Below are 22,678 nucleotides of genomic sequence, written 5' to 3'. Positions count from 1 at the left end.
TTGATGACCCCTGCCATACAATCTGTGACACAGGATAAGCTCCAGCAGTATATGGTTTACATTTATAAATGGTGTCCCGAGGGTCAGTCTTCAGCATGTCTGCTGGGTGCTCCATTGCATCCCGACTGTGTGTAGTCCGGCTTGCACGAGTAGCCAACGTCTGTGGGATGTGACCAACTTCATCCATTTTCATTAGAGTTTCATCTACATACCAAAGGGAAAAAATAGAAGTTAAGAGATGGAAGAAAGAAGGAATAATTCATCTTCTTGGGACTGCTGGGAGTTAGCTCTCTCTTTGCATGTCTACCTAATTCTGGCAAGTTCTGGCACATATTGCTAGGAAATATTAAGAGATTTAGCTTTCGCACTCCAACTGCCTATACATGAGCCAATTACATCCCTGATGCCATTTCAGTTAGTCCTGGCTTCTCCACAAGGGAACCTAACAACTATAGTTCTGGGAGCTGCTAGACAGAGCATACTCCATGCGCACACAAAAGTACAATTTGCCTCAAGGTTCATTGGAGGAAGAAGCTCCCCTTTTTCCAGGGTGAGCTGGAAAAAGAAGCCAGCCTGAATCCTCTTTTCATTTTTATGGCAGATTGTCCTGCTAGATTTGCATATTACAGACATTCAGATATGCCAACATATCTAAACATTCAGATATGCCAGATTCAGAAGTCCCTTATCCTGAAACACTGATTTGGCAATGCAAACTGAGTTTCAAATATTGATAAACTCCCATTTATTACACCTCTGAGTTTCCTTTTCCGTCTCTCAAGCTCCATGCTTCCTGATACAGGAGGCCCTCTTGATTTGTGGTGGTTCCAATCCCATCTATTTCTGAAGAAAATGAAACTGTGAATAAAGAGACCTTAACCCTATGGGGACGGGGGGATTATGTTTCTAAGCACACTGAAGTGTGCTGAAAATCATACCCCCCAAAAGCAAGGGGGAGCAGAAATAAGCACAGTATCTTGCTCTCCAGCTCTCCAGCAATGCCCCACAAACTTCCAAATCCTCTGGTTTTTGTTCATTTTGGGGGGCTTTTTTAAAAATTTGAGAGAAGAGCCACAAAATGGCTCAGAACTTCAAAATGGCAACAGGAAATGACATCAGAAGTAATTTCCAGCCACTCAAGAACCACGGACAGACAAACATAACCCTATTTCCACCCTGCAAATAAAGAAACTGGGTCCCTATGACTCAACCGCAAATACACGAAATCGCGAGTGCGGGGACCATGGATAATGAGGTCCACCAGTACACCGTGAAATCAACCAGCTATTATATGAAACATGCTATAGTAAGACATTTCTGCACTAGCCTAGGATATGCTACCAGTAAAGGCAAAGTATACTTGATGGTATGAACAAACTGAGGCAAAGGCAAAGCCCAGATGACATAATTAGCTCTGAAGGGAAGAGACTTACTAGCATAAAGGGAGATGTATTGAGAGTCAATAACCACAAATTTGCTTTCGGGGTCATTCAGCTTCCACTAAAAGAGAAATGTATACAAAGTTTATTAGTTCATCAATCGGAAAAGGAAACGGGGCTCTGTTCTCAAGAGGTCTGCATCTCTAGTAATCTATTAAGCCAATGCAGTCTACTGCTTTTGTATTGCAGCCTGTCTGGTGCAAGAGAACACCTCAGTTTTTGCAGTCCCAAGCAGGCAGCAAAAGCAGGGCATTCACTGAGTCCCTGATGAGCTGCTGCTCATGGCTGGTGAGCTCTGTTTGGCTTCTCAGGCTACAAGTTGTGGAGGTCTGCTCTACGACGTCAGGGAACTCCTTCGCCATTTCAGGTCTTGCTCATTAGAGAGGTGTACAAATCAGATTCTGTGATTCAATCCAAGCCCAAATCAAATTTCAGAATCATCTAACTGATTTGTTGAAAACAGCTGGTTTGGTGCCGGCTGCCTCGATGAATCACCCTTGAATCACTTGAATCTATTTGGGTGATTTGAGCACCATTTTGAGGCCCATTTTTCTGAGAAGAGCTCGAAAAACGCACCTCAAAATGGCACCATTTTCCCAGGGAGAGCTGGTCTACCAGTTGGGGTCAGCGGGTAGACCAGACCAGCCCTTCATTCTGGACTTGGCACATCTGCCCACCTTGGAGGACTGGTCAAGTCCTCCAAGGTGGGCTTACACGCTATGTCTGGAACAGAGGACTAGTCTCCCCGCCAACCACAATATGCAGACCAGCTCTCCCCGGGGAAATGCGGCCATTTTGACGTGAGTTTTTTCACCTCTCCCTGGAAAAACGGGCCTCAAAATGGCATTTGCATTGCCTGAATAGATTCGGGTTGAATCGGGGAGTGATTCTCTTTGACCCATAATTGGGTCCTTTATTTTGATGGTGATTTGATTCGAGGCGGTATCACTGAATCGCCCCAGTTCAAACTGAATCAATTTTTCAGGTCAAATCCAATTGCACATCTCTATTGCTCATACATTATAACATATGAATGATGACAACTAGGCTTCCTCACAGAGCAGGAAAACCCAGGAAAATTTAAGCAAATGCAACTCTTAGGACTATATCATATGTTCCATTTCCCCCGATAAAGGGATCAATCTCTGCACAGGAAAAGGCAGCTACACTGCAATGCATGTAGAACTGTAGTAGAAGCTTCTTCCCCCATATCTGGACATTTTCCTGTCATAGTTACATGGATCCGACAGTTGCTTATTCCATGTTCTCAGCGGTGGGGAAGAAAAATACTAGCACCATACTTCATACATTAGAATGAACAGACTTTTTCAAGCACAGCAAGACTGACCTCAGTGTAGGAAATTGTGACGCATGAAGTTATGATGTTCATTGCTGGATTTAGGCAAAGCTAAGTGAGCTGCAGCTTAGGACCTCATATTTTGAAGAGCCTCTGATTACCAAAAAAGAAGATGACTACATTTCAAGTTTTACATAATTGATTGAAAAATGAAGGAGAAAGAAAATGTTTTAAATATTATGTGACATGCAAACTGATCTAGTGCGGATTGTATTGCTTCTTCAATGTAGTAATGCTGAACTGTGTAACTGCTCTTGTGTTTGTGTACATTTACAGGTTTTCCTACATGCTAAAAAAATAATAATAATGTATTTTCATTTAAAGATGTTTCTAAGGTTTATTGCAAGATAACTCTTTTGGTAAGATTCTTATTTTTGCATTGCATTTTTTCCAATCATATATGTAAAAACAATTTTTTATTATTTCTATTTTCATGACTTTGTTGAAAATATGTCTAAATAATAATGCTATAAGGCCTTTTAAACTCAACATAGCTTAGGGCCTCAGCATATCATAATCTGACCCTAATGATTCTTGGCACTCAGGCCAAGCCCCTACAATTAGTCAATCAAATTTAAAACAGGTCATAGCTAGTCATGAGCACTTACTGCCACTTCCACATGGTCTGTCCCTTTGTCATCTTGCTTGTGTAGCACCTCAAAGTAGTACCAGCTAGTGGCTGATAACCTAAGAAAGGGAAGGAAAAGAGAGATAAACTACTATGAATGTGTAATATCTTGTCCTGTTTATGGACAATGAAGCCATTAACATTTTGGGCTACAACATACTCTGTTCTCATTCTTTGAGTGTCTTCCAAGGGTGCATATTGGGTAGGAAGCATCTGATAAAATGGTCCAAGGGAGCTTATATTAGGATAAATGTCTTAGCCTTTGATGTACCACAAGAAGCCTCATTGTGTAGGAACAAGCCCTCTTCAATTTTTATGTTAATGCATCTTTCCAACAAAGAGATCTGGCAACTGAGTTCTGTAGTCTTCTTGACTTATGGGAAACTTGAAGTAGATTTAGTTCATTAATCAGTTGATTCAGGTAATGGTAAGATAATCATGGACAAACCATGTCCCCATAATGACAACTTTGACCTGCACATATTGAAAAAATTCGTGGGAAACAGCCCAAGACCTGCTGGATGAGTAAAGAGCCAGTGTGGTGTAGTGGTTAGAGTGCTGGACTAGGACCAGGGAGACCTGAGTTCAAATTCCCATTCAGCCATGATACTTGCTGGGTGACTCTGGGCCAGTCACTTCTCACTCAGCCTAACCTACTTCACAGGGTTGTTGTGAGGAGAAACCTAAGTATGTAGTACACTGCTCTGGGCTCCTTGGAGGAAGAGTGGGATATAAAATGTAAATTAATAATAATAAACTTCAGATGACCAAGCTGTCAAGTGATAATAGCAATCTACACATGAACAACACTGTAATGTGAACCAACCTGACAGTGCTTATTAGGACAAGTTAGTCTTTGCAGTCCTAAGCAGGCAGCAAAAGCAGGGCATTCACTGAGTACCTGACAAGCACAGGATAACTTCCCCCACTTAGGGAAAATTTCCTAAGGATAAAGACTTAGGATAAATTTCCCCCAAGAACTGGGATGGGAGGCCCAAGTCTACGGGAAATATAGACAACAGCCACCAGGGGGCACTTTGAGGCAATTTTGAACAGAGTTAAATTGATATGAAGGAAGCTTACACTCAACATTCTAAAACAACACTTGTAAAAAAAAACCTTCTATGATTAAAATGTGTGTGTCACCAAACTGGCCAAACCAAAGAAGGATTCATGTGAGAAAGACAATGTGTTGAAAGCAGGGCTTTCATCTAAACAGTGGACCATGGGAATCTGGTTGAATGCTTAGGTTCATCGCTTGACAATATAAAAAGGTAGTAAAACCACTGTTCACTCACTTGACAGGCCTTGACTTTTGGCTCCTGAACTTTCCGAATTCACCAGGTGCGGTCCATTCCTTCCCAGTCTGCACACAAAAAAGATATGTGTTCTTTACATTATACTTCTTTATTCCTTTGGACCTCCATCGCAACAACTGTTGCTTGCTCACTGAGCAACCGAGAGCCCAACTTCATAAGCCCAAAGCACATGAACTATTACTAAGTGGTAGCATTACTTTAATACTGCTTTATTACAAGAGATGCTTGACAGAACTGTAAGACATGAAAAATGGATTTCTCTGTTTCTCTCAAGGGTACATGGTAACACCAAACGAAGAAATCAGAGAGCAGATACTGTACCTTGCCTACACTGGCCAGCAGCTGGAGGCCTGAGGTGTTTTCATCTGAACTCAGCCAGAACTCTGCATTGTCATCGGCAGCAATGGCAAACTGAAACTCACCTAGAGAAAGATTTCTGGGGTTAACATTAGCAACATGCATTAAAAAGAGAGAGCCACTTCTGTGCCTATGGAGAGAGCGCTTGATTCTTTCTCATGAGCAGGGGGAGGTCTAGATGGAAAATTCCTAAACCCCTAATTTTGTACTGAAGTGAACAACTAAGAGCACAAGGGAACTGTCTGTAAACATCCAGGTGCTATCCCACTACTTGTGTTATCTCTGCTGGAAACCACCTGCCATGTGCACTGCAGGAAATCAGACTGCATGACATTTTATTCATTCATTCATTCATTCAATTTTTATACTGCCCTTCCGGAAAGGCTCAGGGCGGTTTACATTAAAACAAAACCAGGTTTTATTGATGCGCTGCAGCGATACCATGTTGCATCTGCGTTGCAGTAAAGTAACAATATTCTTCCATTGTAGGAGGGTTACAACAATGTTTCTGCTGTGTAAGTGGCATGGTGTGGATGGTTCGGGGTGGGGGGCGATCTGTTGATGTTGCTCCTTCCTGATTCAATTTTATTTTAATCTTTGTATTTCATCTTTTATTTCTTGTTTTTTATTGTGCAAAGGGGGAGTTGCGGGTGGGCAGCCACCCCTCCTTGCTACCCTCTGGAGCGCTCTGCAAATTTTAATTGCCTTTTGTTCAGTCATAGCCACATTTACACCAAAAATGTGTAATGGTTAACGATCATGGGTCCTGGCCCCAAAGAATTATGAGAACTGTAGTTTTGTGAGGGTGCTGAGAAACTTGTTAAAGATCTCTAGATTCTTCAAAGAATGGATGTTAACAGGGTTTCTTGCAAGGAAATCATGGAAGTCAAATCAGTATAAGCTTGTAGAGCTCACCTGCTCTAATATTAGCATTAGCGGGGGGGGGGGAATCTCAAACTCTTTTCTTTATGTAGTGAAGCTCACTTTGATTTCATTGATTGATTTCTGTATCCAGACTGTCTGCCAAAACATTCTGTGTGGTGTAGCAACAGAGACGTCAAATATTGCAAGGGAGTATCTAGCCAAAGGTAAACATTTTAAGATTTCAATGGCAGAGATTTAAGCACATGCTTAGCTCTTCCAGTGAAGTCAGTAGGACTGATTTCAATGTCTTGAAATTGGAAGGTCTGCCCAAATGAAGAGAACAGAAAAGAACACAAACTCTGGCAAAAGAAATGCAAGGGAGGCGAATAGAGAGTTTGGGGGGCATTTAGCTAAAAGCATCAGGGGGAATAACAAAAACTTATTTAAATACAGCAGAAGCAGGAAACCTGCCAGTGAGGTGGTTGGACCATTAAATGATGAGGGAGTGAAAGGGATTATTAATGAGGATATGGAAGTTGCAGAGAAGCTAAATGAGTTATCTGAATCGGTCTTCAAGCAGAGGATACTGAGAATTCATGGCAGAGGATACTGTTCCTGAACCAGGCTTTTCAGGGATGGAGGCTAAAGAATGGAGTCAGATAGAAGTGACAAGAGATGATGTTCTAAACTGTCAGGAAAAATAAAAAAACTAGCAAATTGCCAGGGCCAGACGGCATCCATCCAAGAGCCCTTAAAGAACTCAAATGTGAAATTGTCAACCTCCTTGCAAAAATATATAATTTATCCCTACAATTAGGCTTTGTACCAGAGGACTGGAAAGTAGCAAATGTAACACTGATTTTCAAAAATGGATCCAGGGGCGAACTGGGAAATTGCAGGCCAATTAGCTTAATGCCTGTTTTGGGCAAATTGATGGAAAGCATCCACAAGGATAAAATTCTAAAGCACAAAGAAGAACAAGCCCTGCTAGGGGAGAACAAGCGTGGCTTAAGCAAAGGTAAATCATGCCTCACCAACCTTTTGGAGTTCTTTGAGAGTGTCAACAAGAGTGTGGATCAAGGTGATCCAGTTGACATCGTATACCTGGACTTCCAAAAAGCTTTTGACAAAGTTCTTCATCAACGACTCCTGAGGAAACTTAGCTGTCATGGGATAAGGGGACAAGTACATGTGTGGATTGCTAACTGGTTGAAAGTCAGGAAACAGAGAGTAGGTATAAATGGAGAGTTTTCACAATGGAGGGAAGTAAGAAGTGGGGTCCCCCAGGGATCTGTACTGGGACCAGTGCTTATTAATTTATTCATAAATGATCTAGAAGTAGGGGTAAGCAGCGATGTGGCCAAATTTGCAGATGATACCAAACTCTTCCGGGTAGTGAAATCCAAAACAGATTGTGAGGAGCTCCAAAAGGATCTCTCCAAACTGGGAGAGTGGGCGACAAAATAGTAAATGTGGTTCAGTGTTGGCAAATATAAAGTGATGCACATTGGGATGAAAACCCCCAACTTCATGTATATGCTGATGGGATCTGAACTGTCGGTGACGGACCAGGAGAGGGATCTTGGGGTTGTGGTGGACAGCTCATTTAAAGAGTCAACTCAATGTGCGGCAGCTGTGAAAAAGGCCAATTCCATGCTAGGGATCATTAGGAAGGGGACTAAAAATAAAACTGCTAATATTATAGTGCCCTTATACAAAACTATGGTGTGGCCACACCTGGAGTACTGCGTACAATTCTGATCACCACATCTAAAGGAGGACATTGTAGAACTGGAAAAGGTGCAGAAGAGGACAACCAAGATGATCAAGGGCCTCAAGCACTTTCCTTATGAGGCAAGGCTACAACACCTGGGGCTGTTTAGTTTAGAAAAAAGACGACTGTGGAGAGACATGATAGAGGCCTATAAAATCATGCATAGTGTGGAGAAAGTGGATAGAGAGAAATTCTTCTCCTTCTCACATAACACTAGAACCAGGGATCATCCCATGAAATTGATTGCCAGGAAATTTAGGAGCAATAAACAGAAGTACTTTTTTCACACAACGCATAATCAACTTGTGGAATTCTCTGCCACAAGGTGTGGTGACAGCCAAAAACCTGGATCGTTTTAAGAGGGATTTGGATAACTTCATGGAAGAGAGGTCTACCAACAGCTACTAGTTGGAGGGCTATAGGCCACCTCCAGCCTCAATACCAATTGCAGGGAAGTAACAGCAGGAGAGAGTGCATGCCCTCAACTCTTGCCTGTAGGCTTCTAACAGCATCTGTTGGGCCACTGTGTGAAGCAGGATGCTGGACTAGATGGCCCTTGGGCCTGATCCAGCAGGGCTGTTCTTATGATTACACTAGGGGTGGGTCCGGACCGGTCCGGAGGCCATTGTAAAGGCCTCCGGACCGTCCGGACCGGTTCGGACCTGGCCGGTCCGGGTGGAGGGGGTCCCTTTAAGGGCAGGGAGGGTTTACTTACCCCTCCCGCCGCTTTGCCCCCTCCAGCGCCTGTATTTTCTGTAGAAATTGGGGCGGCAGGATACCTCCCCGCCGCCCCTTCTGCCTCCTCATTGCAAAAGGCTGCAACAAGCCTTCTGCGCACGCGGCGCACGAGCTTCACGTTTACCCGACGCGACGGATAGACCGGGCCTCCGACTGCCGGAGGCCCGGTCTACCCGCCAGGACGAGGCTGGGTAGACCAGGCCTCCGTCCCGGTGGGTAGACCGGGCCTCTGGCGGTCGGAGGCCCGGTCTACCCGTTCTGTCGGGTAAACGTGAAGCTCGCGTGCCACGTGTGCATGCGCAGAAGGCGTGTTGCAGCCTTTTGCAATGAGGAGGCAGAAGGGGCGGCGGGGAGGTATCCTGCCGCCCCAATTTCTACAGAAAATACGGGCGCTGGAGGGGGCAAAGCAGCGGGAGGGGTAAGTAAACCCTCCCCGCCCTTAAAGGGATCCCCTCCACAATGCCGGACCACAACTGTGTGGTTCCGTGCACACCCCTAGATTACACAGGACACTAAATGTATCATCATGTAGCTAAATGCTTTCCTTGACTCTCAAACAGCAGCTGCATGGGCCATGATTCAGACTGGGAACAGGGCATGGAAGTAGATGTTATTCTGCTGCCAAAAATCAGCATTGTGGAGCTGCAGCAAAAGGCATTTTGGAAGTTAAATAGCTGCTTCCTGGGGTGGGATCGGAGGGAAAATGGTTGCAGAGGTAAAGCATTAAATGCCCCATAATCTCCATGCTGCAGTCCCAATTCAAACCATGGCTCCCCTCTGATGCTACTTGAGTGCAGGAAGCCTTTAAAGACAAATCTCTCACTGTACAATGTATTTAATGTCAGGTGCAGTTTGGCCTTAAAAATGCTTAACTTGTCTAGCTCATCAAGGCTTCATTTATTCAAATGCTTTCTCTCTGATCTCACACTGCTCTGCACAGCATGGAATTACAAGCTTTGCCCACTAGTGGGAAAGGGACATGGATTGTATACATAACCCTGTGAACCCGTTTTTGCTTGGACAGCTTCTTTCATTTCTGCTTTTATGCTAAAGCACCAAAGTGAGATGTGGGCAGCTCCCCATATAGACACACCTCAAATAAGGTGAGTCCTAAGCAGTGTAACGGTAAGAAAGACACACTTTCCTAAAATGACTTAATTTCTGAGAGGAAGTTTATTCTTTTCTTTAAGACTTTAAGAGACCATTTTATTATGAAGGAAAAGTTATTATTAACCATTTTGCATAAGATGCTGTGACAGTGTTCCCTCTAAGGCGAGCGCACATGCTTGCGCTCACAAGTTTTTTAATATCCGCTCAGTTAATTTTAGATCCCGCTCAGGTTGAATCAAGAAGGCCCCACTTTGAATTCACATGCGCACACACTCAGAGGCGTATCTAGGGAAAATAGCGCCTAGGGCAAGCACTGAAATTGTGCCCCCTGTCCAAACATCTGACACCCATCTTTCAGATAACTTTACCATAATATCAGCTCAAAAATACAAGTCAAGCTCATTAATTTTTTAATATTTCAAAAACTATTTAGCAGTGGACATAGCCAGGCCAAAAAATGCTGGAAAACTACAAATTTCAGTATGCTGGGGCTCATGAAATACCCAAATACTATGTGGAGGTGTACTTGGAAAACTAAACAGAAGTGCCTGTCTAATTCTCCACTATGCATTGTAGCATCACTATTACATAAGTTTAAAAAAAAATGGAGAATTTGGCTTTTCCCAGATACTCTGAAAATAATTAAAGGATAAGCAGAGTAAACTGTGTCACTGCTTGGAATATATTCTAGTCTTTCAGAAAGACAGTTAAAATGAGAGAAAGAGAGCAAGAAACTCCCAGTGGGCCTTAATACTAAGGATTTCACACTGATTCAAAGACAAACTAACCATTAATAGCCATATTATTAAGACATCACATTTAACTCACTTATCACAAGAAGCAAAGTAAGAGCGAATGAATACAATCCTAGCTCATAAGCTTCAGCTCAGTATTCACAAGCCCTGATTCTCTGTACATAATGCCAAACTGAATATGTGTACAGTGACTTATATTATATCAATTAAAACAAAAAACAAAAACCTGTAGCGCCTTCGGGGGGCCTCCTAAAGGCTGTGGGGGTGTCTGCAAAAATCCCCCCTTCCCCCCCGCTGACCTCTTAATTCACCACCGCAGCCCATCCCGGGCTGATTTTCGGGCCTGTTTGGGTCTGCAAAGATCGGCGTGGTGGCCATTTTGGAGGCTGCCACGCATGCTCAAATGACCTCTGCGAGGCCTGGCAAGGCCTAGGGCCTCACAGGGACCATTTGAGCATGTGCGGTGGCCATTTTTTTTTTTTAAATAAAAAATAAATGGCTGCCAAAAACAAAATGGCCACTGCACATGCTCAAATGGCCTCTGGGAGGCCTGGCATGGCCTAGGGCCTCACAGAGGCCATTTGAGCATGTGTGGTGGCAATTTTGTTTTTGGTGGCCATTAAAAAAAAAATTCATTTTGAAAAATGGCGCCCCCCCTTCAAGTGGCGCCTGGGACATGTGCCCTGCCTGCCCCACCCTAGATATGCCCCTGAACACACATCCTTGATACTGCCTTCCAGAACAAATCTCATTCCGCACACAGATGGAAAAAAATTAGAGAGAACACTGGCTGTGAAAGTTTTTAATGAACCAAGATAAGAAAATAGTTTTTAAAGGAACATCAGCCTTGTTATATTTATCAGAAAACTCAAAAGGGTTGTTTTCAAATACAAAAGAGAGGTTGAATAAACACATTTTTTAAAAATGGAAATAAAAACCAAAGAGATCTATTGTGTTGTATGCAAAGTTAAATTATTTTGTTTTTATGAGCCCTTGTGAATTTCAAGCTCATTATAGCCTCTCCTCACCATCACTGAATGGATGCAGGTAGCCAAATATACGCAATCCATAGTTAGTCCATTTTGGAGATGCTGCCAGTTTCTTTAAAGTGGTCCGTGTCTGAAAGTGCAAAGAAAGCAAAAATACAAGCATTTGGTGGAGAAAATAAAGAAATGGTTCACTGATGGGGTAGTAGTAGTAGCAGTAGCAGTAGTAGTAGTATTTATTTACAGTCATAGACCAAATAACAAGAAATACAAAATACAAGGTACAATTGCAAAATACAAACTTATACATAGAGTAGTCCCCCTTTATACAATCTAGAAGCAATATAACAAAGCCTTGCTACAGAGTTGGAAACATAAGAATCCCTGTCTGAAAGCAAAAATTTACCCATCCGATTGATCTAACAATCTAGATACTATGGGAAAGATTAAACACTGCCTGATCTCCTGATGTAACTTACAACGTAATAGGATGTGTGCATTAGTTTCTAGTTCACTTTAACAACTACTCTGACATTCCTCCAAAGGTAGGCCATGAAATTTCCCAAATAGTAATGCAGAGGGGAGAGCATTAAACCTAGCTCCCATAAACGCCTAGCGAAGCTTGCTAAAGGAGATGGTGGACAGATAAGCAGCAAGAAGACGACCCACACTAGACTTTATTACTTTGTAGTACTCAGGCGAGGAGGCCCAGTTGTTTTGAATCTCAATATCTTCTAATTGTTGTCGTACTACACTTTTTACATTGACCAGGCCCAATTCCAATAGCTGTTAAGCACCAGGACAGCTGAGGATCAACTGAAAGAAACATGGGAATAAGCCTGACCGGGCATAGATGTATTTTTATCCAGTAGTGAATGACTGACAACCAAACTCACATCTCAATCTTTAGGAGACCAGCCTCCATTTGTGTTCATTGATGGAGAAATAGAGAAGCTATGGGATGTGTGCATGTGCAGGAAAAAAGAATGGAAGAAGCTGGGTAGTCTGCAGTAAGGACAGGCCTTGGGATAGGGAGAAATTTTCCCTTCTTCTGGCACAAAAGGTGATAATTGTATACTCACATGGGGATACAGTGGGAAGTGAAGGTTTCTCCTCAGCTGCTCAACAGAATTACCACACCAGTCCTCAAAGACATGGAGATTGACTTGACCCTGGAACTGCAAAGGCAAATGCATAAGAATATAAGAACAGCCCTGATGGATCAGGCCCAAGGCCTATCAGGTCCAGCATCTGGTTTCATGCAGTGACCCACCAGATGCCCCTGGAAAGCCCACAAGCAAAAGGGGAGAACATGCCATCTCTCTTGCTGTTGCTTGCCTGCAACTAGTATTTAGAGGCATCGTGCTTCTGCGGCTGGAGATGGCCTATAATCACCAAACTAGAAGCCACTGATAGACCTGTCCTCCATAGATTTGTCTAAGCCCCTTTTAAAGCCATCTATTTATTATTGTTGTTGTTGCTTATACAGTCAGACAGGTGTTATTGACTGGTTTGTTTTATCCAGACATTGAGTCCTTCCCAAGGACCTGGGATGGCTGAATTTTATTATCAATTTTGTTGCTGTTATTACTATGGATATCATCGCAGAATATAGGCTGTTCCCAGTAATGCTGTTTTTTGTAATTGGCTGATAGTGATTTCTGTGGCCCCTATGGTGCTGAGGTGCTCTTCAAGTTGTTTTGGAATTGCACCTAGGGCTCCAGTTACCACTGGGATTATTTTGGTCTTCTTCTGCCACAGCCTTTCAATTTCAATTTGTAGATTTTTGTATTTTGTTATTTTTTCTATTTCTTTTTCTGCTATCTGATTCTGCTATCCCCTGGTATCAGGGGATTCTGCTGTCCCATGGTATTGCTATGTCGATTATTTTGACTTGTTTTTCTTTCTTCTGGACTACAGTTATATCTGGTGTATTGTGTGGCAGATGTTTGTCTGTTTGTAGTCGGAAGTCCCATAATATCTTTGCATCATCATCAATCATCATCATCATCATCATTAATTCAATTTCTATACCGCCCTTCCAAAAATGGTACAGGGTGGATTACACAGATAAATAATAAATAAATAAGATGGATCCCTATCCCCAAAGGGCTCACAATCTAAAAGAAACGTAAGATAGACACCAGCATCAGTCACTGGAGTTACTGTGCTGGGGGTGGATAGGGCCAGTTACTCTCCCCCTGCTAAATAAAGAGAATCACCACATTAAAAGGTGCCTCTTTGCCAAGTTAGCAGGGGTTAACTTGGCATAGTGGCCATCACCACATCCCGAAGCAGATGTGTGAAAATGTACTTCTTTTTGTCGATCCTAAATTTCCTGACCTTCAGTTTCATGGAATGACCCCTGGTTCTCATGTTGTGAGAGAAGGAGAAAAATTTCTCTCTGTCCACACTCTCTACTCCATGCATAGTTTTACACACCTCTATCATGTTTTCCCATAGTCACCTCTTTTCCAAACTAAAGAGCCTCAGACGCTGTAGCCTTGCCTCATAAGGAAGGTGCTCCAGGCCCCTGATCATCTTGGTTGCCCTCTTCTGCACCTTTCCCAGTTCTACAATATCCGTCTTAAGGTATGGTGACCAGAACTGTGCGCAGTACTCCAAATGTGGCCACACCATAGATTTGTATAAAGGCATTATAATACTAGCATTCTTATTTTCAATCCCCTTCTTAATGATCCCTAGCATTGAATTTGCCTTTTTCACAGCTGCCACACACTGAGTCAACACTTTCAATGAGCTGTCCAGCACCATCCCAACATCTCTCTCCTGGTCAGTTAGTGACATCTCATATCCTATCAAAGTATATGGGAAGTTGGGGTTTTTTGCCCCAATATGCATCAATTTACACTTGCTTATATTGAACTGCATTCACCATTTTTTCACCCACTCCCCCAGTTTGGAGAAATCCTTTTGGAGCTCTTCACAATCTGCTTCAGATTTCACTGTCCTAAATAGTTTAGTGTCATCTGCAGATTTGGCCACTTTGCAGATTTGGCACCCCAACTTCTAGATCATTTATGAACAAGTTAAAGAGCACGCGTCCCTGTACAGATCTCTGGGGGACTCCACTTCTTACTTTACTGGTCATTCTTATCATGCCCAGAGAGGCACACCATCACTTTACACCTAAGTGGCTGAAGCCATATATGGCAAGAGGGAGACTTTAAGAGTTCTCAGGGAACGTATCCTTCCTGAAACTTTTGCATCTGGCATTATTATAGATTGGTGCTTGCAAACTCGGTCATAATGAAACACTCAAAATATAGCGAGGATAACTGAATCTTCATCAGGGCAGTAATTCAAGCATTTTGATTAGCAAAGCTGCCTTTGGCTGATAAGCATGCAAGTCAACAAGAAAAGAAGCAGGAATGTGACAGGCATATTCAATGGTAAGGTGAAATATTCTCCACTACTGTGATAATCAGGATACCTGATTAGACAAAGCTGATCTAGTGCTGCAAGCTGCTGTTTATTAGTCTGGTGTTGCAATGATTTAATTGTCTGTCTTTTGAAACACTTCAGTAAATTTAATGCAAATACTGAGTAGGAAAACCTAAGCAAGACAGGTCACACAGGTGCTTACACAGAACACATAATATTCAAACAGGATTAGGAATATTGACTTGGCAGCAAAATATGCTTACAAAGTGCTTTCAGTTCAGAACTGCAAGGAGGGTGAAAGTTACCTGTGTTGGAACCTAATGCTAGTGATGGCTGCAGCAACTGTTTCCACATGCATCCTTCAAGTGCATGACCTCATGTATACCAGTCATAAAATAGTACCTTTGCATGCATTTTATTTGTAAGCAGCTTTGACAGCCATTATCTCCAAATTTGCAGATAAAGATAATCTATTCCGAAATCACTTTGGAGGATTCATCTCTCTCATTTGCTATTTAGTAATAAGAAGTTAGTTTTCCCATTGACACAATATCCCATGTTCGAGGGATAATTTGCATAATCCATGGGTTTATGAAAATGGATTGTTGAATTAGGAGTATGGATTTGAAACAGCTGTAGAAACAAAGTCTGGGCCTGGTTGCTGGGATAGACCACAAACCAGACCCTGTAATTGACAACAGTCACCCACATGGGAACCAATTAAATTAAAAGTTAACTTTTCCCTCTCCTTTTGGGAGGAGGAGTTTCTTTCCTTGGTGAGACTCTTCTGGGGGTTTTCAGAGAGAGTTGGTGGGGAAGGAGAGACAAGAAAGTGGGGGAGTGCCTCTCTGTCTCTCTCCCTGAGGTCTTACTCAGCTTGAGTGGAGAAGGTGACTTGGAGGCCTGTGGAATATAACAGCCCCAAGGACCAAGATAAAAGGTATTGTAGGGACAGTGATTATAGTCAGTTTACATTCGCTTATTCTCTCCCCCCCCCCGTATTACCTGGGTGGCTTGACAAGGCTGAGGCCTTTCCCCCCATTTGTTCCAGTTCATTTCCCATTGAAACAAAAAGGTTTTCTGAGTTGTTAATGCTGTTTCGTGAGTGCTCAGTGGGGAACGGTGGGCCCCCAGTCACATGCCTCCCAAGCCCTAGGCCGAAGGAGCCACAATTTCTGAATATTTCCCCTCCCAAGTGATCACCTCACAGTGTCAGGTCTTTGGTGAAACTGTGAGGCAGACTGGGTATCCTGTTGGACCCAGTCTGGTATACCTGTGTGTGTGTGGGGGGGGAAGGGGTCCAAAAAAAACCCCTTCCCAGGCAGAGGCGCTCCTAGCCCTGGACTTTGAGGCCGAAGTCCAGGGCCTCCATGGCCCCCAAATCCTCTTTACTCTCTCCTGGGTGGTGTGGCAAGGTTGCCAGAACCTAAGGGGTATACTCGTGGGTCAAATGGGCCGTAAGCCAGAATGTCACCTGGCTGAGCACGATGATGCATAATTTGCGGGGGGCGGGGGGGGGGGGCGGTGGCAGCGCTCCAAAGGCCTTTAGGTCCAGGCTCAAAAATTACCTGGGTGCATCTCTGTTCCCAGGTTGTGAACAGGAGGTGCCAGCAGAATACCAGTCAGGGCCCACCCAGAAGGTTCTGGGGGGTCTGAACAGCACCCCCACTACAATGAGGTTCACACTATTTTTCAAACGTGACTTATCTGTAAATTCAAAAAATACACAAATAAGTCAAAATAAATAGATAAATGCCAGAGTCATCAGTCCAAGGTTAGGTAAAAAGTGCAAGGTGTTGCAATCTCTCTTCCCACTGCCCTGTATCAGTCCTGGACCAGCACTGCTGACTGACGTGAATGGAATAAAGTGGTTAGGGGAGTTGTATATAAATGGTTCCACTGTCGCTTTGAATTCCACTTTCTTTGGTTCCACTGTCTCAGCTTCTGTTGCATGTCAGTCTTACTTATTTAATTTTGCTGCTAGCAGATAGTAACGAAGCTAATTTATTTATTTATTTATTTTTACATTTCTATACCGCCTTTCGTTAAAAGAAAACCCCAAGGCGGTTTACAAAAATTAAAACATACAATAAAAGCAATAAAAACACCAAGCAATAAAAACATCAAGCTAAAAACATATCAAACAAGCATAAAAAACAAGACAACAGATAAAAACACACAGAAGCAGCAGTAAAAACGATTATGTAAAATTTACTTAAGGTTGCAAAGTTTTGTTACATTAGTAGTAAGATTCGGATAGAAGCGGTCAATATTCAATTGTCGTATTTTAAGATTTGTACTATTAGTATACTTCTGTTTAGCTTTCTCCTTCTGGGAGAAAGCTTTCTCCTTCTGCCTTATTTTTAAATGAATTTACAAATTTTGGTCAATGACTGTAATAATAAAGACTTGATTTAGAGCGGATTAAGAAGGCTGATAAGAGCATGTGGGTGGCACTAAATGATAAAAATGGCAGATTCAAGATAGGCTTGTCTGCCAAAACTGATATCCAGGGGACTTCTTGTGATCCTAGAGGACAATGGGAACGCTTCTCCTGAGTCACTGGGGCTTACTGGAAACATGTAGTCAGAGGACAGCCACGTTTGCTTTTAGAAATCAATGGGAGTGTTCCGAGCATGCCTTTTCCACAGAGCTTCAGAAATGTTATCAGACAGCATATTTGTGCAGCCTCTAGAAGGCACTTCTGTCAATGTGTAAAGAGAGTGGCATTTTTGTTTTCTGGTTTAAAAGGGAATTGTTGTTTTAAAGACAGAGTAACAAAGGAATCCCCCCCCCTTCTACCTGCCCACTCCCCACCTCTCAACCATAAAAACATTAGATACACTTTAGACTTCCAGAGAAGCCAAGAGAAGGCAGTCAAAAAGGGAGGCAAGGGCGAAGGGTTAATCTGATGTCCCCAGAGGCACCAGCAAAGCAGCTGTTTGGGTCTTGAAATTCTATTCCCCTTGTTTTCTCCATTCCCCATAGGAAGCAGTGCAGAAACCTCCTTGGCTCCAGCTCCAATTTCTTTCAGCACAACATTAAAAGAAATACTGGGGTATTTTTAACAGGCAGATCACCATGGTGTGAATACTGCTGCTATGACCACTTGTGCAACAAGAGGCTGTATTCCGCACTTTGAGTATCCAGGACCAACCTTCTAGAAATGTCAAGTCAAGATTAACAAGAAATGTCTTTCTTGACAAGACATGTCAAGTCAAGAAATGTCAAGTCAAGTCAACCCTTGGTAACTGGACAAAGAGTCACCTTTTTAATGTGGTGATTCTCTTTATTTAACAGTAGGAGAATAACTGGCCCTATCCACCCCCAGCATAGCATCTCCAGTGACTGTTGCTGGTGTCTACCTTGTGTTTCTTTTTAGATTGTGAGCCCCTTGTGGGGCAGGGATCCATTTTATTAATTAATTTATTATTTATCTATGTAAACTGCTTTTGAAACTTTTGTTGAAAAGCGGTATATAAATATTTGTTGTTGTTGAAGATTTGACATTTCTATATAACCTGAAATTTTGTTCTATCCTTATTTAGTCTAATAAGAAGTGTCATCTGAATAATTGTGGATTCCATGTGAGGAACATCTAACTCCAACAGGGACTTGAAGTGTTAAAGGCATTTACTGCAACTCCATTGGATAGCCAATAGATGAAGATGGATTGAACAATGCCTACTCTAGACAATTTTGTTCAAGGGCTGCTTCACACATTACATCTTTTAGGTGTACTCCTGAGATTTTTTGAAGCACAGCCCTAAAATGTAAAGTGTCACAAACAGGAATAAATAGGTTTCATACACTCAACAGAGAACTGGAATTAGTTGTTGCTTCCTATTCATTGACAACCAAGGCTTGTTCCTGTGTAATGTGTGAAATGGCTCAAGCAATTTGCTAAAACTCATAGCATACGTTATTAGCAGAAGCAGGGCTAAAATCCAGGAATTTAAATATCCAGAACTGTGCCAATTCAAATAGGTCTTTAGTTAGATAACTCTTGAGTAGGTCTGTCCTGTTTAAAGGTCCAGAGCTCCATATGGGTCTGGGATCTATCCACCCTAGATGAGTGATGAATTCAAACCTTACTCAGAAGCACAATGACCCACAGGTATACTGTCAATCAGCTGTAGACACACATCATACCAGAAACGCTGGTGAATTTGTATTACTAAATATGCAGACAGGAGGTGTAGACATTCCCATTCCTTAGAAGAGAATTTTAGGTTATCAGACCCCATTGCCCAGTTCTTTCTGGGTAAACAGGTTTACAGGGTGAGGTGCATTTGCACAACCAAGAGGAAGCACAAATCCCTAATTTTGCCCAGCTAAGCTGGCATAAGTCTTCTCTTGAATTGCCACATAAAAATGATTCACATTCTGTCACATTCTGTCACACAAGATAAAACCCAAATAAAATGTTTCTGCAACAGAAAGTCATAGAAGACTGGACAAAACCTGGGGAGAAAGGTCTGCAGGGACATTTTCCTACTCTGTGTTTAAACATGCATAAAAGGAAGTGACCAGAAGATTGTCTCAGACATACAGTAGATCTTTGTTACCTGGAAATAATCTGGAATGAGTTTGAATTGCATGCTTGGAAAAGCTCTAGGGGGACTCTCCCATTCATATATCTGACTCATATGGAACCACTCCCACAATACAAAATTTATTTATTATATTTATCTCTCATCCCTCCTTTCCTTCAGGGAGCTCAAGGCAGTGCACACAGGATTCCCAAGATATACTGACTACACCTGGGCCTGCTTAGCTTCAGCAAGACTGCTTTACCATGGCACATACTAGGGGTGTGCACAGAACCGACTGGTCCGGTTCGAGTCAGAACTTGACCCAAACCAGACTGAGCCAGTTCAGTTCGGCACCACCTTGAACACTCCCCCCCTCCGCATTCAGGGGGTCTATGAGTTTTTATTATTATTATTATTATTTAGCTATTCTCCCCCAAAAACCTATCCAAGGCAGTGGGAGGGGGTCAGTAGAGGTTTCCCTCCCCCCCACCGGCCCTCCCTTAGTCTGAGTTCAGCTGTTCTACCCCCGGCATGGTGGCCATTTTGGAGGCTGCCGCACCTACGCAATGGGCCTTTGCATGGCATAGCATGGCCCAGACCATGCAGAGGCCCATTGCACAGGTGCAGTGGCCTCCCAAATGGCCACTGTGCCAGGGAGGAAGGTCGAAAACTGGCCTAAGAATGACTGAACCGCTGATTTCTTGACTAAGGGAGGCCGGCGGGGGGAGGGGGAACCTCCACAGGACACATACACCCCCCGCCTTGGACAACTCTGCCGAAGGGGGTATGTTTGGAGGAAAATAAATAAATAAATAAATAACAGCTTGTGAATCCCCAAAGGGGGAGGTTGTTTCTGGTCCAGGGTTGGTCTGAACAGGGGGTGGTTTGGTTCGACCCCAAACAGTCTTCCCACTGTTTGCACATCCCTAGCACATACCCATGTGCAGCCATTTTCTAGCCATGTCCCTGCAAAATGCCAACAGAGGAATGGAATGTCAGAAGTAGCCCTCACAACCTGCTAGAGGTGGACTTTTCAAGTTCATAATTGCTAGGAATAAAGAGAGAGGAAAAGCTTTGCTTCATTTTTTTATTTGTTTGCTCAGTCTCTCTGAAGCAAGTCAGCTGCATTCAGTCTGAAGAATGTGCAAATATTGGTGAGGATAAACTAGACAAAAAGTAAATTTGAGCCAGAAAAGAATGGAGACATTGCACTGCTTCTGTGATTTTTTTAAAGCTATATTTAAAAATCTCTTCTGTTTCCTCATTGCACCAGGTTCCCTCCCTTCTGCAAAACTTTGAACTTGTGCAAATCTATTACGTAATAGCAACAAAGACATCTTCTGTTCTTAGGAGAAGCAATTCAACACCTTAAGGTGAAATGGAGACAGAGATGTCAGTGTTTTAATGAAGGCAATACATGTTCCAACAAGGAAAGGATGTAACTTTCAGTACTGTCCAGCATGCTATTGGAGGAGTAGGATGGAAGAGACATTCAGCATTCAAATCCCGATTCAAGGTAGAACTACAGAGTACTTGTAATTTAACTGTATGTGCCCTCAGTACTGCAATATTGCAATACTAAGACCTCTCATCACACCTTAGAGATGCCCTACAGAGCATTCAGTGGCAATATTCCATCAACAGAAGATGCACCCAGGACTTATGGAAAGAATATTTAGGATCAAGCAATAGCTTCTGTCACTGATGCACTATCCTCCCACTTCACTCAATAAGAAAATGTATGAATAGGATGATAGGAAAAGGACTATAGAAGAGTCTGAAGCTTTACTACAGTACTGATTCCCACTGACTGCTCTAACTTCAAAGATGTTTTCACTCCACGTGTTAATGTGTCAAGGTTTCCCATTCTTAACACACTGCTTGGAGGGAGAAATGCCAAACTTCTTTTCTTGAAAAAGGTGCTTTCTTATTGCAAATCATGTGGAAATCTCTTTATTGCTCAGGTTTGCTAGAAACACATACCTTCTGTTGAAACAAAGCCTGGCTTCTTAACATGTGAGGATATAAAGGTAAAGTGTGCCGACAAGTCGATTTTGACTCCAAGTGCCCACAGAGCCCTGTGGTTTTCTTTGGTAGAAGACAGGAGGGGTTTACCATTGCCTCCTCCCGCGCAGTATGAGATGTTGCCTTTCAGCATCTTCCTATATCGCTGCTGCCTGATATAGTACCAGTGGGGATTCGAACTGGCAACCTTCTGCTTGTTAGTCAAGCATTTCCCTGCTGCGCCACTTAAGGTGAGTATATAAGCACCCACTATTTCCTTCCTGGCTTCTTTACTAGCCACAGGAAATATAGCGCAGCCGAAAAGAATCTTGAATCACAAAGCTTTCTCTGTAGTGGGAACATGAGTAGCAACATTGCTAGGGGTCTGTGCACAGACAAATGCCAATTGTGATTGCATTAGCCTTGATTTCTGAAATTTTAATTATCATAAGCTTGCCAAATCAAGAAACAAAAGCTTAACTTTACATTTCGCAGGCACAAGCAACAGATCCATTTGAATGGCAAAGCTCACTTTAAAACCAAATAATTAAAACACAACAAAAACAGATCACCACCAGCATCCCTGCAAAAATAGACAGCTTAGCCACTAGGACCTTCAATGGACAGTTTCATTCACATATTTCTGAAGAGGTCTCCCATTACAACCTTCTAGCTGTAAGGCATTTTATTGAATACCAACCTCAGGCCTCCAGGGGGCAGAGTTGTCCAACCTTGTAGAATTGCTCCTGTCTCTTTGGTGCACTTGGTCCTGAATCCAAATAGAGAAAACAACAAGATCTTCCTTGTAGTTAACAAAAATATACCTAATGGTTCACAGCAGTGGTCCCTCTAAGGCGTGAACATGTGCTCACAAATTTTTGGACGTCCGCTCAGTTAATTTTAGATCCCGCTCAGGTTGAATCAGGAAGGCCCCATTCTGAATGCAGATGCTCACACACTGCCTTGATACTGCCGCCCAGAACAAAACTCATTCTGCACACTGATCAAAAAAATTAGAGAGAACACTGGTTCACAGGCTTTTGGAAGTGCACACATAAAAGCAGCACATACGCACACATACATGTTTGCAGCAGAATATAACCAGTGTTCCCTCTAACAGGGATTCCCAGATGTTGTTTACAACTCCCAGCATCCCCAGCTACAATAGCCTTTGCTTGGGGATTATGGGAGTTGTAGTCAATAACATCTGGGAATCCCTAATAGAGGGAACACTGAATATAACTGCATCAATTAGATGCTTGCTATCAAGCTAATTTTAAAAACCAACCCAAAATATTACTTCCAGAGCAGATCTTTTCAAAAGCTCACCCTAAATGTTCACAGATGGGGAAACAAGCTGTGGTAACTTTACTCTCGGGAGTTCAAAAAAACTTATGGGGGATGTGC

The 22,678-nt window shown here is 42.8% G+C and overlaps 1 protein-coding gene across 3 annotated transcripts in view; it reads right to left on the bottom strand.

Moving 5' to 3' along the window:
- Positions 1-22,678, bottom strand: part of B4GALNT3 (beta-1,4-N-acetyl-galactosaminyltransferase 3) — a 125,515-nt gene that overhangs the window by 29,122 nt on the left and 73,715 nt on the right. For all 3 annotated transcript variants that reach the window (XM_053251494.1, XM_053251496.1, XM_053251495.1), the window contains exons 3-10: positions 21,972-22,040; positions 12,410-12,505; positions 11,370-11,460; positions 5,065-5,165; positions 4,723-4,790; positions 3,405-3,483; positions 1,434-1,500; positions 61-204 (exon numbers count right to left, since the gene is read on the bottom strand). In XM_053251494.1, coding sequence (XP_053107469.1) covers positions 61-204; positions 1,434-1,500; positions 3,405-3,483; positions 4,723-4,790; positions 5,065-5,165; positions 11,370-11,460; positions 12,410-12,505; positions 21,972-22,040 — 715 coding nt within the window. The remainder of the gene's footprint in view (positions 1-60; positions 205-1,433; positions 1,501-3,404; positions 3,484-4,722; positions 4,791-5,064; positions 5,166-11,369; positions 11,461-12,409; positions 12,506-21,971; positions 22,041-22,678) is intronic.

Source organism: Hemicordylus capensis, chromosome 5, assembly GCF_027244095.1.
Source record: "Hemicordylus capensis ecotype Gifberg chromosome 5, rHemCap1.1.pri, whole genome shotgun sequence".
NCBI lineage: Eukaryota > Metazoa > Chordata > Lepidosauria > Squamata > Cordylidae > Hemicordylus > Hemicordylus capensis.
The sequence above is the reverse complement of the archived record's forward strand: the minus strand, read 5'-3'. Positions and strand labels throughout refer to the sequence as shown.